General features: G+C 35.4%; 1 protein-coding gene across 7 annotated transcripts in view; it reads left to right on the forward strand.

Annotated features, from left to right (window-relative positions):
- The window catches only part of FACE2 (farnesylated protein-converting enzyme 2), a 130197-nt gene that overhangs the window by 67060 nt on the left and 46686 nt on the right, over nt 1-16451 (forward strand). For all 7 annotated transcript variants that reach the window (XM_089811251.1, XM_089811256.1, XM_089811252.1 and 4 more), the window contains exon 5: nt 9357-9428. In XM_089811251.1, coding sequence (XP_089667377.1) covers nt 9357-9428 — 72 coding nt within the window. The remainder of the gene's footprint in view (nt 1-9356; nt 9429-16451) is intronic.

Below are 16451 nucleotides of genomic sequence, written 5' to 3' on the forward strand. Positions count from 1 at the left end.
TTGATGCAATTAGAAAGGAAAAAGAGACCGAATTTAGAACTAAAGATGAGGTTTTGCAAGCTCACAAAGGGTTCAAATACAATGATGACCACAAAGCCTTGGTCATATGATCCATTCAGAAGATAGACAAGGCCAGAATTCAGGAAGTCTTAGATTCTGAGCACACAAGCAGTCTCATGGTCTACAGAGTTGAAGAACTAGATAGTGAAAATGTGGCATTAATAAACAAGGAAATGACTGACTTTGGTGTTGTTGTGGCAACCAGAGATAAAAACAAATTCCTGGAACTAAATGAAAAATTTGAAACGGTTTTGGAAGCCTATGATGAAAGAGGGAAGAAGATCTACTAATTGGAAAGCAAGATTGCACAATAGGAGAAACAATTTGGGAAAAAAAAGGTAGGCACACGATCAAACCCACTCAGAATTGCTCCCCCCACTAGTACCACTTTTTAACACCATTCCAATTGTAGAAATCCCAAGTACTCCTCAAGAACCACAACTTTATTTAGCTAAGGAGCTTGAAGAGGAAAAAGCAAAAGTATGGTCACTACATGTGGAATTAGGTATCAAACATGAAGATAGAATTAGAGATACAATCTTGTATCTAGTAGACAGGGTAAGTTGGCCCTCATTTTATTTGGAATTGTTAAAATTAGTAGAGGTATGGAATGAATTGATAAGTAATGAGGCCAATTGTGAACAAATGGATCAGCAGGGATGATGCCATTACAACCCTTTGTTGTCATGTCATTGACTTTTCTAATGAATAGTTTGAAAGAACTTTTGATCAAGCTAATGATCTTAGATTTTGATGGTAAGAGAAATTTGTTGCAAAGAAGGATAAATAATTGCTTCTTGAAGTATCATGGTAAAAGTTTTGATTTGTTTCCTCATGCACTCAAAGGTATGGGTCAAATAAAAGAAATGAGGAATGGACCAAGGAATTAAATGAATTGATGAGCACTAGGCTTAATAAGGTGGTAAATGATGAAAAATACATTTCGTTTGCTAGAACTACCGAGGAAGTTGTACAGGTACAATTATTTTTTGATTCTTTCAAACAAGATTTTACTGAGATAAGAAGAATGGGAAAAGATGTCCTAAAGAAAGAACAAGAAATATTGAGCTTCAATTGGCCTAATGATGCACCTTTTGACAAGTGGATAGCTGATTATTCCCCAGCAACACAGTTCATGCAAATGACAGTTGAAGGAAAATATATGTGGACAAATCAATTGCCACAGAAAAGATGCAGTTAGTTGATGTAGTAGCTCAAACTGAAGAGGTGGAAAGGAAGCGACAAACTACAATAGTGGACCTGGCCACTCAAACTGGTGATCTGGCAGAAGAGCAACCAATTGTGATAAATATTCAGATATCAGAGCATGATACATCCCATGCAAGCCAAGTGGTCCCACAGCATGGAGAACAACAGATGGAACAAGGCCAATCATCAGATGCAGTGGATCAACAAGAAGTTTCTACAATAGAATTGGCCCCACCCTAAAAAATCAATGAGAAAGTCGATCTGTTGCAAAAAGGCAAACAAACACCAATTTTTGTCTTTTTTGCAATAGTGACAGTTTTTGCCTTTGTAAATCTTTTTGTGTTGAGGACAGCTGTCCTTTTCCCTTGATGCCTGAAGCTTGTTGCAACTTATGCTATATAAGTGAGTTCCCAAGGCTAGAGGATGGTCCGAATTTCTATTGTTGCATGAGCATATGTAAGTTTTTAGTTGGTCCATGCAGACTGTAAATCAATTCCAAAATTGAATACTAAGTTACAGTTGCTGGCCTTTTGAGTTATTTTTGACTGAGATAATCACTGAATTGTATACACTCAAAAGCAAATGAATACAAGTACTGAGAGCTGATTTCATCCCAAATCTTGTCTCTTCTCTTGTCTTTGTTTTGTTCTCTGAAACTTTGATAGCAAAGTTTATTGAATTTCAGTTATAATTCTCTTTGAATTATATTTTAGTTTGCTTTTGCTAGTAATCTAATGGATTATGTAAATGATTAATGCAAAGTGAAAGAACACCATGGTTTTAAGTGAAGATATGATAAGTATGTGATCTGGACATGAATATAGATAATTCTTTACACAAAGTGTTGAGATAGGATCAGAAGTAAGTGTGTGGTCTCTGTTAGTTATAGCCCAATGGATAAGGCACTGGCCATCTTTGTGAGTTAATCTGAGTGAAATGTTTTACAAGATGCAGAATAAAATTATCAATCAATCTTTATATTTCTGTTAACTAAGCATGAAAATGTTGGTCTGCACTTGATTCAATAAGCCTTAGGGTTCTGGTAAAATAGCTGATTACCATATCTTAAGATCTTTGAATTAGAAGAAAAAAGGTTCATAAATATGTTGTCGCTGGAATTCATGTTATAAACCTTGACTAGAAGAGTATGGATTTGAATTCTTGAGGTAAACCCGCCTAAATTTTGCGAAGTTCAAAGTGGAGAAGACTTTGATGTCTTGTTAGTTGGTACTTTTGCCATGATTTGCAGAATACCAATAATGGTTTGTAGCTGATCCCTAGTTTTTCTGGCATTATAAAAGGTAGTTGAAATCACTGTAAATTAGGAGCCAACACTTCAGAAACAAAATCGTCCTCCACAATCAGAGATTCACAAATGCAAATCGAACTCTGATCACCACAGTTGGAGACGACCACAGGCAATCTCTCCTTAGCCACATGAATACAGTAAGGAGACTCAGCAAATTGTATACAACACAATTTGCAATGAAATTATCAGAACTATTTACCAAAACTCAGAATCCCTCAGCCAGATCATATGATGAGAAAATATATTTTTAATCAAGATATCTCTCATTCTCCAAAAAACCATATTTATAATGCAATTTGAGCCATTGAGCTTCACCCATTCACCTTTCACTTAAAAGCAACTTTTATAATATAAAGTCTTGACAGTTTATAATATAGAGCACAATAATAATAAACTGCGCATTAAATATTCATTAAACCCAATATACTTCCCAATAAATATGACTTCATCAAGAATCCATTGAGAGATCAAATAACCAAAGCCAAACGAACGAGCAGCCTGAACTGCTCAACCAAAAATAGCAACTGGCCCTGAGTGACTTACTACAAATAGTATGTCCAAAAATAGCAAATTCACGACGAAGACCCCCAAATCCAAACATTAGCTCAGGAGGATTGCGATGATGAGCTGACAAAACCATACTTCAGCTAAATCAGGGACATTATTCTACTGCCTTTGACTCTTATGAAATCATTGCTTTCTTGTTCATTAGCCTTTACACCCATATGCCTTTGCACTTATTTGCTGGTCTTTATATTCTATCAGGCCTTTGATTGCTATCATGATTTCTTGTTTTCTTTTGAATAAGACACATTAGCATGACTTAAATAACCTTTATCAGGTGATTCTTTATTTGCTGCATAATCGAGTGATTAGATAGTTTTTGTCTTTGACCGGCTCCATATTTTCGTGTATTGCTTGAGACATGCCATTTTGTTTCATTATTTTCAATTTCTGAAAACTGTGACAACTTCCGACAATGAAATAATTGCTTCAATACTCTTTCACATGTATCAGAAATTTCCAGTTGATGGTAAGCGCTATGTTTCATTTATCCGGTCAAGGTCATGGCAGGCCTATCTGTAGTTTTATTTTGACACACTGATATTTATTTCAACGCTGCCATTATCCAATGTGATCATTGACCTAATCACTTCTGGTATCTGGACTTCGGGCTATATCTGTACACACGATATTCTTGTGCATCACTCCTTGTATTTGATCATGTCTAATGTGGCTTCTTGGTCTTAAAACTGTCTTACATAACTTCTACAAGTTCGTTTGTCTTTTTCTTTATATATATATATATATAAAACTTGTACAAACTCGTTTGTCTTATATATTCTAATTTGCTGTAACATCTTATATAGCTATATATGAATCAGAAATAGGTCTCATAACCATACTCTTCATAGTTTAGCCTGAGATTGAGGCTTCCAATCTTCACTATATAGTGATCTTAACAATTAAGAAATTATTTCATCATTTTGATCACTTCTGAATATTTCTCTTAACTGAGCACTTTTGATTTCAATAATAACTTCTTCTTGTTCATATCTTTTGACCTCAATGACAATACTTCCATCAGGCCTTTTCATCTTGCCTGGCCTGAAAAGCCACTTTTCTGATCCCTTCTTGTACTTCTTTGGTTAGTTGGGAGATTTTAATATCCTTGGCCTTGTTGTCTTGTAATTCTTGCTCTCATTTCCTTGCCTATCTGCTGACTTTGAGGAAGTCAGTGGTGGCTGCCTTTTCAGCTTTGTCCATCAACTCTACTTTGTCCCTGGGGTGGGCTTGGCCAAGGTTCAAGTCAATGACATGGACTAAGTAGTCTTTTGGTTGCACCTGTCCTTCAGCTTTAATAACGCTAGGCATCATATGAGCAACAACTAATGTTTTTTGTATTGGATTGTAAAGGGACCTCATTTCGGGTTCCGCAGGGCCAAACATTTACAATAAATAGAAAATTTGCTACAAATACATGCTTTGTCAAAAAATGATGGAGATAAACTTTACATCTAAGTAGTGGATTTTTCAGGTTTTCAATTGTATCATAGGGTTGAGGGATGCTTTTTCAATTCTTGAAAAATGTGGATTTGATATTTTATTAACAAATTTTAATAACTTTTTCCCACCATGGGTTCCCTAGAGGTGGCTTGAGTACGACCCTGTTGCCTTTGGTACCTAGTGGGTACATCTTTGCTGACATGGTACCTTGTTGGATGTACCCCTAGGGTCCGTAGATTGGCAAGGCCATATCTCGTGGTCATCATATGCATTTACCAACTTGTCTCCCATTTAGTCTACAAAAAGGTCTAATTCTAGGCAAGTCTGGCAATATGACTACTTGGTTGTGCATTTGGTTTGGGAGGCTTGTCTTCTCACACATCTTGAAATTTGGTGTAATACCGGTTAGGCCCCCCCCCACTATTTTGAGGTTGAAGTGTTGGAGCAACACCCACTGAAGTTACCATTTATTAGAAAATTTCAGGATTTTGTAGTGGCGAAATAAAATAGAATTTAATATCACTCTAAGTTTTTGAACATCAATAAGATTATTTTAATAGTGATGGAAAGATTGAGATGGAGTGGAAAAGTTCTGATGTTGAACACCACTTATTATACTCCAAAATTATTGTGATAACCTTGTTGCACTCCTTTGTGTACATGACTGCATAAGATAGTTGTCATGACTGTCAAACTAACTTGTTTGTCTTTTGATCAATTTGTAATCCTTTTCTTTTCTTTTGGAATGTGCATAATATGTGCCTTGCGGTGTTCAACAATTTTCTCTGCTTCGTTCTAAAAGTTTGTCCTTGAATATTTTAAACCATTTGTTTAACTCTCTTTTTATAATATTTTCAATTATTTATAAAATAGTTTGGACAAAATGTGTGTATGCACAATTTAATTATTAAAAAGTGACAAACTTACAACAGTTCTACTTGTAAACTTGGATACCAATTCGTAGCTAACAAGCCCAGAGGTGGAAGCAGAGACTAACGAGTACTGATTCTGACACGGATACGTCTAGAAGCTGACTAGAAGCCACTCTTGGCCAGCTGGATGTTGCGTGGAAGCCACACAGTGGTATTCGAGAGCGTCTGGCTGGCCGAGAGTGGCTTCAAACCAGCTTTAGGATGCAGCTAGGAGCCTTAAACAACATCAACAACCATAAATGCGCATTTCAACACTTTTTGCTTTATTTCTTCACTTAAAACACCCATTAAGCACAGGGGGAAATATATTTTATAACCTATTTTTTGCTTGGAAACCCTAAAACGGCCTTAAAAGAGGCCATTCAACCACTCTTTGTTACATTTTGTTTGCAGCTACAATCTTTTCTCATTTGCTCTCCATTTTGGCATTTTGAAGGCAATGTGATTATTTTCGAAGAGGATCGTTCGCAGAGCAAGAGATAGCTTCCACAAATGAGTTTTAAAAATCTAAGATAAGCATTTGATTCCATTCTTGAGTTCTTCAATGATTTTTTTGTTGAGATTTGGATGAATTTTTTCAAGTCTGTGAAGAATTTTTTTCATTTAAAAAAAAGAAGTAAAGCAAGAAGTTTAGCTATCTATTTTAGTAGTTTCTATCATTTTTTTGCACTTATATGCTTGATGTTCATACTTTTTTTCTAATTTAAATTTATTTAATTTCTTATTTAGGCATATCAAGAAATTATATTGTATTGTGGAAAAATGACTGCTACTAGTAGTAAAAGTTCAGTGGGCCAAGCAACTGATTGTGTCAAAGCAACAAAGGCAAATCATCCAATATCTCTTATTCTCAGGTCAAAATTCATTTTATGGGCCCTACTAGTAAAAGATTTTCAATGTGCTGCAAAGGCACATATGGGAGGGGGTTGTCTAATGCACAAATACCTTCATTTGTAAAAGAACAAGAAGCTTTTGATGAATTGGTAAAAAGATCAAAACAAAGTTTTTATCAACCTCAATCCTCAAAGAAAAAATGCAATTACCGAAGGAGCCAATTGTATCCTGCAAACACCCATTCTTACAAGTACCTATACTAGAAGTGGAAGAGGAAGAAGTAGATTCTATAGCCCGCAAAAGAGGTCCATTGGACATTGCATTTAAAATGGAAGCAAGAGAGCTTGCTGATCAAGTCAACACATTGTATCTATGCCAACGGTCTTCCTTTCAATTTAGTGAGATCACCATATTGGAAGGAAATGGTGGCAGCCATAAATAAAGTACCGACTAATTGCACAAGTCCCAGGTATGAAAAAGTGCTAACTACTTTATTGACAAAGGAGAGAGTTTGGGTAGAGAGAGAGCTATTCAGCCAATTAGAAATTCATGGAAAACTTTAGGTGTTTCTATTGTTTTGGATGGATGAAATGATACGAGAAATCGACCATTGATTAATGTGATCACAATGTCAGCCAAAGGGACAATGTTTTTGAAGGCTGTTGATTGTGAAGGGGAAGTGAAAGATTGACAATTCATTTCCAAACTTCTCATTGAGGCCATAGAGATGTTGGGTTGTGAAAATGTAGTTCAAGTGATTACAGATAATGCAAAAAATTGCATGGGTGCAAGTGCTTTGGTTGAGGGCCGATTTGATCATATATTTTGGACACCATGCATTGTACACTCCCTAAACTTGGTCATGCAACAAATTGGCACCCAAATAGATTAGGTGAAGCAAATATGCCAAGATGGAGAGGAGATACAAATGTTTGTGATGAACCACTACATGTCACAATCCATATTCAGATCATTCTCCGATTTGGAGTTGGTAAAGGTAAATTTAAATTGTAATTAGTAAATACTAAATTTCTTTTATTTATTTAATTTGAATATATTTTTTCATGTTCAATATTTATTGACATATAGTTACGATTAACTTACTTCTGTGGTTGGAACCCGGTTTGCATCTCATACTATTGTTATGAGACGACTTGTCAAGTTGCAAGAGCATTAAGCCAAATGATTAATTCAAACCAATGGGGTATATGGAAGGGTCCAAATTCAGAGAGGGCATAAAAGGTCAAGACATTGATCTTTGATGACAATTGGTGGGCTTGTCTGAAATTTGTATTAAATTTTACGAATGCTATCATGACTATGTTCCACTTTGCTGATTTAGATCAGCCTTGTTTGAGGGATGTCTATGATGGCATGGACACAATAGTTGAGAAGGTAAAACTTTTTATACAAGCACACAAGGATGACCCCACAAAATGTGAAGCCTTATACAATCAACTTGAATCAATCATTCGTCATTGTTGGGAAAAGATGACTACACCATTACACCTCCTTGCATATGCCTTATTTCCAAGGTGCTGTAGCGAGGAAGTACTTGGGATGCCTGATAGAGGAGCACCATATATAGATGAAGAAGTTGCTAGTGGGCACTACAAAGATTTTGCGAGACTCTTCCAAGATGTTAACACTCACAAAATAGTTAGGACTAAATTTGGATTATTTGCTTCGGTAGCAAGACTTAGTCCTCTTGCAATAAAGGACCACTGTGAAATGGGAGCTATCACATGGTGGTACCTCTTGTGTTTAATCATTTAAACATCTGCAACCTCTCACAATCAAAATCCTCTCACAAGGAAGTTTTATTGGTTTTTAACTTTTTTTTACCACACGTATTCTACAATTCTTTAAATTGGTTTCCATTTTTATGTTTAATAATTAATTGTGTAAATGTGAACATTGTAGGTTGCAAGTTCTTCTACTCTTGAAAGGAATTGGAGTACATACTCCTTTGTCCACTTAGTAAAGCATAACCGGTTGGGCTCTAAAAAAGCTGAATACTTGGTTTTCATTCATACCTACTTGCATCCTTTGTCACGTGAGGAGGATCACTACAAGGAAGGGGCAGCCAAGGTTTAGGACGAAGAACCTAAGTGTGCAAACTTGGATGCAACGATTCAAGATCTTACTACAATCACGGATAATGATACTGATAACATCATGACATAGGGTGTATCTAGAGCAAGTGGAACCGTTTTCGGTTCAAATGATCTTGAACTTGCAGCAGTTGGAAGAGATGGAGATGATGATGAATTCTTTGCGAGTCCATATGACTCGTATTCGGATTGATAGAACATCGAATGATGAACTATATTTTGATTTTGTACTTGTGATGATTTGCTGATTTGCAGTGGAATCCTAAACATAGGGGTATGTGATATTCATGCCATTGATATGGTTTATATTTTATAATCTTATTGAGTATTTGAAAATGTATTGGTGAAGTTACAAGCTATCAAATGTTTTAATTTTGTATATTTCTTTCATTTCTTTGTATATACATAGTATAACTGTATGTGTGTGTGTGTGTGTGTGTGTGTGTGTGTTTGAAATACATACACACACACACACACGCATGCATCCATACATATCTGCTCGCCCCCCCAAAAAAAGAAAAAAAGAAATCACACATCTGCGCACCTGCTTCCCACTTCCGAATTGGTAAATTAGCTTGTAACCTACATCATGCAGATGAATTGTAATGTATAACTGGTAATTTACTTCTGATAATATGTATCTTTATTTATGTTAAATTAAATGCTACTTCTCAAAAACTTCAAATAATTACTTACTGATTTTGTGGCCATTGCTGTACATTATACAACAGCTTTATTTTTACCATGTCCGTTTCATTAGGAAGTACCAAATAGTAGTTGTATTTTGATTTGATTATAATCTCTTAAGATTGTCAAGAGAAATTGTTTTGTTTATGAATTGATCATGTTTGACCTACTTTCTTGCTAATCAACTGTCATCTTATGTTGCAGCACATTTGAACCATTTTTGGGAGCTTTACTATCAAAAAAATTATGGCATAAGTAGAGCTGCTTCTACTGTTGGTATGTCTTTTGCCTACTATAACATCTATGCAATCATGCATGGTTGTTTATGTGTGCACATCATCATCTACATTGTCTATGGTTTGAAGTTTTGAATGGATTGACCACATCTGAAGTTTGCTGTAGTTTCTTATCAAGGACAAATGTTCAAATTCCAAACAAATTCTGCTAATCATTTCATCAATAGTGCAACTTCTTTTTAATTTAATTTTGTTGACATTTGTTTTTACTTTTTCCTCATATATTATGATGTCTCTTTATAGCAAATTGTTCTTATAATTGCGTAGCAAATTCAATGAGATTTCATTCGTATCAACTTTGATTGCTTTGCATTGGGGATAAAATTTGACATCTGTACGGGTGCATCACATTCATGATCTTACTGCAACTCAAAGTATGCTGTAAGAGTTGTAAAAGGTGGAATCGTGAAAATGAGCACCAATGCTGAATGGATGTATTATTGAATAAGATAAAGATTTTCATCAAAAGTGATTGTCAGAACAGGTCCATGTATAGACTAGTGATATTCATAAGAAAGCTTATGTGGAAGGATCCATACTAATTCTTTGTTTTTCATAAGGTTAAATGTTAAAGAATGATGAATTGCAGGAATGAATGAGCAATAATATAATAATTCTGTTTGATCTTAAGGCATATAACATTGTAATCGACTCTTGTTTGGCAAGAATAGATTTAACATATATGGTACATATTATATATATTAACATGGTAAGCGTTGACAAATTTAGAACATCATTCAAGAGTTGTCTATTACTTCGAAACTCACCTCTTAGTTGCATCCAAACCAATTCTTCTATATGGCATGGGTTATAGGGGCTATCCTTGTAGAGTGTACTTTTTCTTATCACTTCAACATATTTTTCTAAGGTTAATGCTGCATTGACAGCTTCAGATTGCTTTCTATACCTGTCCATTAGTCTAGCCACTTCTGCAACAATGGATTCTTTATGCGGGTGATGGAAGGAGTTTTAGCTTATTCCTTGTGCTGCTTCTTGTCTTTGTATCATTGTTCCTGTAGAATGATTGGTACTTTTACTATGTACTAGATATTGAAGAAATGCTCCCATAATTAACAAGGTGACTGGAAACTGACTTTATTACCAATGTGAAATTTTGAGCAAAATATTTAAGCAAAAAATATTTAAAATATTCTACAAATAGTTCAATAGTTGAACCTTTCAAATTCAGGTGTACATAATTTAATCCTACTCTATTTTTCTTTGATCGGTATAATTTAATCCTACTCTTACAATCTATAATGTCTTGACCAAAAATTATTAGGACAAAATATTTTATCATGCCTTTGAACAAATTTTTCTTAGATCTAAGTACCTAAGTAGATCTATGTGACATCCCCTTTTAGAATAGGATTCAATTCGAAATGATAATAAAATTTAGTGAATGAATAAATAATAATATGATTTATTATAAATTAACAATATTTTTAATATAACAATGACATAACATAACATATTAATTGATATAATATAATATAGTACAATATTATATATTAATAGGTGAATAATTGATGAATGAATTTTTATAATAATTAATATGCTATATTCAATACTTGTTCTATCATCTATTAATAAAAGCTACAAAATAAAAGTGTTTATATATATATTTTAATTATTTGTTAATGTGAAAATACACACACACATACATACATACTGTTAATGTATCTTTTGGAGATAAATTTTAAGGTTCAAGCACTGCCTTTTTCTCCATGTTGTCTCCCTTTATGAGTCCATTGTCCCTGGATAAAGCATTGCCTTTTCCTTCTTCTGGGTTCCTTCTGCGTCCTCATAGTCCTTGTCCCCAGTGAGAGCCAGCTGTTGCCCCAATATTTAAATTTCAAATCTTTTCATCTTGTCAAGTAAGCTCACATGTGAAATCATTGCCCCTATGTGATTGCCTACATCTCCCATGGTCTGTGTGGGTCAAATTTCCAAAATTCCATCATTTTGAGTCAACAGGGAGAAAAAGAATATCAAATTTCAAGCTTTAAATTGGGTAATAATTTATCCAATTTTTGGTAGTTTCATGATGCATTAGTCTTTGGCTTGTTGCTAGCTTTGTCCAACACTTCAAATTTTTGGAATTGGAGCTACAAGTCAAAAGTTATGCCATTTTGAAGTTGGTGTGTTAAGTTTAAATTATTTAAATTAAAAATTAAAAATTATATCTTAACTTTTAAAATATTTAAGATTTCAAAATTCCAACTTGCCAAAAAAACCAGGGTTAAGGGTTGGGGGTTTTAATTGTGAAATTATAAAAGGCCAAAATCTTGGGAATTAAGGGTCAACATTCCAACTTTTGGGCAACATCTCAATCTTTCACAAGTTCGAGGTGTTGTTATGTTGTGTGGAGCCTTATCAGACTCAGAGGTTAATTTTTTCCCACTTTGTTCGACGCGATTTCCCCACAGATTTTTCTACGGGGGTTTGGGGCAGCACTCCCATGGTGGTGTCAGGGTCTTGGGGTAGAGTTCCAAGCACACTCGTGTTATAGGGCAGGGTTAACGGGCAATGCCCTGCGAGGCCAAAAATGACTTTATGATTATAAAAGGCATCGGGAGTTATTTTCTATTGGATGACATATTCTAGCCCTAATTTTGTAAGCGACATAAGTCTTGCATAAAATGGCTTAGGGTTAGGGATTTTATGATGCATGATGACTTAGTAGCTTCTTGTGGTGGTATTGAGTTGCAAGGGATTGCAGATTGTAATCAGGTTGAAATTACTGGATAATAATATTGGACTTGTTGTTTGGTGGACGTAGCTCAAGGATTGGATGAACCACGTTAAATCTTTGCATCTTCTGTTCATATATGTGTGCTTTATTCCTTTGTAATATGGTTATATTTGCATGTAATTGTTATTTCTGTCTCTCTAATACTAACACAGGGTTGGGATCTTAACTTTTTTCCAAAGGTTTGTCCTAATTGCAACCTTATGAGGTTTCAAGATTTCAAAACCCAAATCCTGAACCTTAACCTTTTAAGTTTTCAAAATTCGGTTTTCAAAGGTTCATAACCACCTCATATATACTTTCAAGAAAGTGCAGTTGGAAATTGTAAATTCATGCCACAAGAAAATCTGCTCACATCTTCCTTACAGTCTTAGTATTAGCAGAGACACGAACTATCAAAGGAATGTGGCCTAAAAAAAGAATGGAAGAAAAATTGCCTTGTTGATGCTACCGCAGCTTGCTTTCTGATCTTCAATGGTTGAATGCAATTGCAGTTGTCATCCTCTCTCCCAACAAATCTATCTTATGCATATTTGAATGCCTGTCCATCATGTTGCATTTGTGTAAGGAGTATATCAGAAAAAGTTGCAGAATTCCCATTTAAATCTGCCAAACACGTAGGTGCAATGCATAGGGCTATGCTGCATCTTCTTTTTGAAACCACGAGCTGCAACTCCTAGGTAATCAAGGGAAATCAGGGCAGAAGTTTACATGTCACCCATTAAATATCATGGATTATATATGCAAAGGTGGACTGCAACGTTTGTAAAAATGCGAAATTGCCTACATAGCACTAGTCATACGATGGAAGTGAAATGATTCCATCTAATTGTTTGTTGCGGGCATGCGAATTAGTTAATGATGTGCATGATTATTAAATAGAGAAGATGTTAGAAGTGTTTGACAGATTACCTCAAGGAAATGTGATCTCTTGCATACCATGATGGAAGCGTGAATGGAAAAATGCAAATTACAGATATGGCATGTAAAATCTTTCATAATTTGCTTCAAAGAGATCCTATCTCAAGGATTAAGATGAAGCGATTGCAGTAAAAAAACTTATATGCAAAAGAATTGTGGATTTATTTAGAAGGCTTCAAAAAATTTCAATCATACAACAAAATCAAATTCATAAGATTTGATGCCAAATCCAAACCTGTCCTGTCGATAAGTTGGCTTTATGGCTAAAAAGGCCAATGTGAATCAAAGGTTATGTTTTAGTTATCATAACTACTCACATTCTTCATTTCAGGAATATGTGAGTGGCATTGCAAGTGCGCTCTTGATACTTTCAACCAAGTTCACTCCACTAAAATTAACCTATGAGATCGCAGCACACAGATGTGAAGCTCAAAATCACAACATTCATCGGCTACTTCTTGAGCAGGCTGTGATCTGAGTTTCAAAGCATGGACAAATTGTAAATGGTAGGGGATTTTTGCCAGATATTGTTGTTGTAGTGATCTTGATAGACATGCTCAAATGGAATGTGAATTTGAACAGAGCAATGGGATCATTGAACCTTGAACAGTCCCCAAGCCATGAGTACAAAGACACGGTGATTGGAAATGTCACAGATGGCACATAATGATGATGCAGGCTGGTAATATGGAAAAGGAAACAAGGGAATTATTTGACAGAATTTACACACTAATCCCTGAGTAAAAGTTTGCAGAAATAAAACCTTCTCATGGAACACTTATAACCGTGAAAGTCTAGTGTTGAAACATAGATAAGGAGCCCAAATCGTTTGATGGGGTTCCTTAGATGCATGTCGCCACATAGAATCAAGAATAATTGTAGGAGTAAACTTTTAAATAGAAAGGTATTGACAAGTTACACAACATCTCAAACTGTGGCCCACACACTTGGTATGTTTGAAAGAACTCATCAAAGAGATGCTATTGAATGCTTATTGATTTTAATCAATACGACAACATTGAGTCTGGTGTTTTGACATCCTTCATAGTGTAAAGGTTATGAGTTTTGTGTTGGACAAATACTCAAAATGCATGTGAACTGTTAGACAGAATTCCTTCAAAATGGATGACATCCTAAGGGAGGTGTTCGCTTGGATTAGCATGGAGGTTTTAAAAGTTTTGGAGAAAATTCTAGGCGCTGAAGTAGCAATAATGAGGAAGCATACATAGTGTCTGCAAATTATTTGATAAAACCCCTAAAAACAGTGCTCTCTCAGTCTACTTCCAACACGATACACATGTAATATATGCCCGCAGTTTCTTGGAGGATAAATTATTTACTCTGAGTGACATGTATGCAGACTGTGGGGTTATACAGAAGGCATGCTATCTGTTTGATAAAATATATCACCGAAATATCGTCTCATGGACAGCGATGATCACAGGGTATTCCATGAATGGCTGTTGCAAGGAGGCCGTGCCTTCAGGTTATATAATAATTTAGAGCTAGGGGAAGAATGGGTAGCAGAACATGTTTTTGAGTTACTGTTAAAATGCAAATTTTTGAGTTGGACTGTAAAAATGCAACACCTTATTTGCTTCTCCCAAACATGTATGCTGCAGTTGGTAGGTGTCACAACATTGAAAGAATACGGAGAATGATGAAAGAAAGAGGCATACAAAAGCCACCCGAATTGTTCAACGTGAAGCCTCAAAGAGATGCTATCTTATATAAAAGTGTGAGCCTCATGCTTTGAGGAAAACAGCTCTGTTAGAAAGGATTTAGAAACTTTCAAACAAATTCAACTATGCGGCAGTTGTGTAGACATGTTTTCTAAATGTGTGTATGTCATTTGGGGAAATCTGTCAAAGATAAAAGATGGATTCAATTTGCAGGTTCCCGAGTTGACATGCATGGAATGGATTTTGCAAGGATGTGCTCTATGTCTTTGAGTTAATGGGGCCCTCCAGGGTGCATTCTAATAGTGTAAGCTTTGTTTGTGGTTTAGTTATCAGATGAAGTGTCGTATACTCCAACTGCATGTTGGGTCTATGGTTGATCTATACATGAGGCTAGCCGAAAGGCCACGTCAAGGAAACATCATCTTATGGAATATTGTGATTACAAAATTTGGAAAGATTACTTGAAAAGCTTCAAAAACTTTCAAGCACATTTATTTTGGAGATACCAATCTGAACTTTACAACTAATGCTATTCTGCCATGCCGATGCCAAAATAAGAAGCTTGTAGACATCGCATTTAAATTACAAATGCTGCAAACACGATGCACAATGTGGAAGTTTTCCATCAGTTATTCCTTAGAGGTTGAATGAAGATAGATTTTATTTCTGGCATACCTTGACAGTATACATACATGAAATGGGTCTGGTTTCAAAGAAAATAGAATCAGCAGACGTAATGCTGAATTTAAAATAAATCCTTGTCCAGTTCAATGTGCACATGAAACATGGAATCATGACAAAGGACCCAATGGATGCAAAATGTGGAAACAAGCTGAGTTGTTTGACCAAATGCTTCGCGCAGCATGTATTGATTGCAAGAAACTGAATTGGTTGAATAGGATTTAAAGTTTGTAAGCAAATGCAATTGTTAGGTGCAAGATCACAATCAGCAACCTTTGCTAATGGCCTTTCTGCCTGTGCAAAAATGTGAGTTCTAAAACAAGATATTGACATTGTGAAAGTATAAGAAGAAAGATTTTATCAGGTATTATAGTCCGAAATGTTGTTGCAGGCATGGGTTCAAAATGTGGAAGCATAGGGCATGAAATGGGTCTGGTTTCAAAGAAAATAGAATCGGCAGACATAAAGCTGAATTTAAAATAAATCCTTGCCCAGTTCGATGTGCACACAAAACGTGGAATCATGACAAAGGACCCAATGGATGCAAAATGTGGAAACAAGCTGAGTTGTTTGACCAAATGCTTCATGCAGCATGTATTGATTGCAAGAAACTGAATTGGTTGAATAGGATTTAAAGTTTGTAAGCAAATGCAATTGTAAGGTGCAAGATCACAATCGGCAACCTTTGCTAATGCCCTTTTTGCCTGTGCAAAAATGGGAGTTCTAAAACAAGATATTGACATTGTTGAAGTATAAGAAGAAGGATTTTATCAGGTATTATAGTCCAAAATGTTGTTGCAGGCATGGGTTCAAAATGTGGAAGCATAGGGCATGTCGCGATTTGCTTAACAGAGCACCTCAAAAGTTATCATCCCAAGGAATAAAATTAAATGAAATGATTGCAGAAAGTAGGTGAATCAGTTTTTGCAAGGAAGATTTAAAGATATTTGAGTTGATGAAGTACTCT

Source organism: Cupressus sempervirens, chromosome 11 (genome assembly GCF_028749045.1).
Source record: "Cupressus sempervirens isolate cs-2001-9-10 chromosome 11, ASM2874904v1, whole genome shotgun sequence".
Lineage (NCBI taxonomy): Eukaryota > Viridiplantae > Streptophyta > Pinopsida > Cupressales > Cupressaceae > Cupressus > Cupressus sempervirens.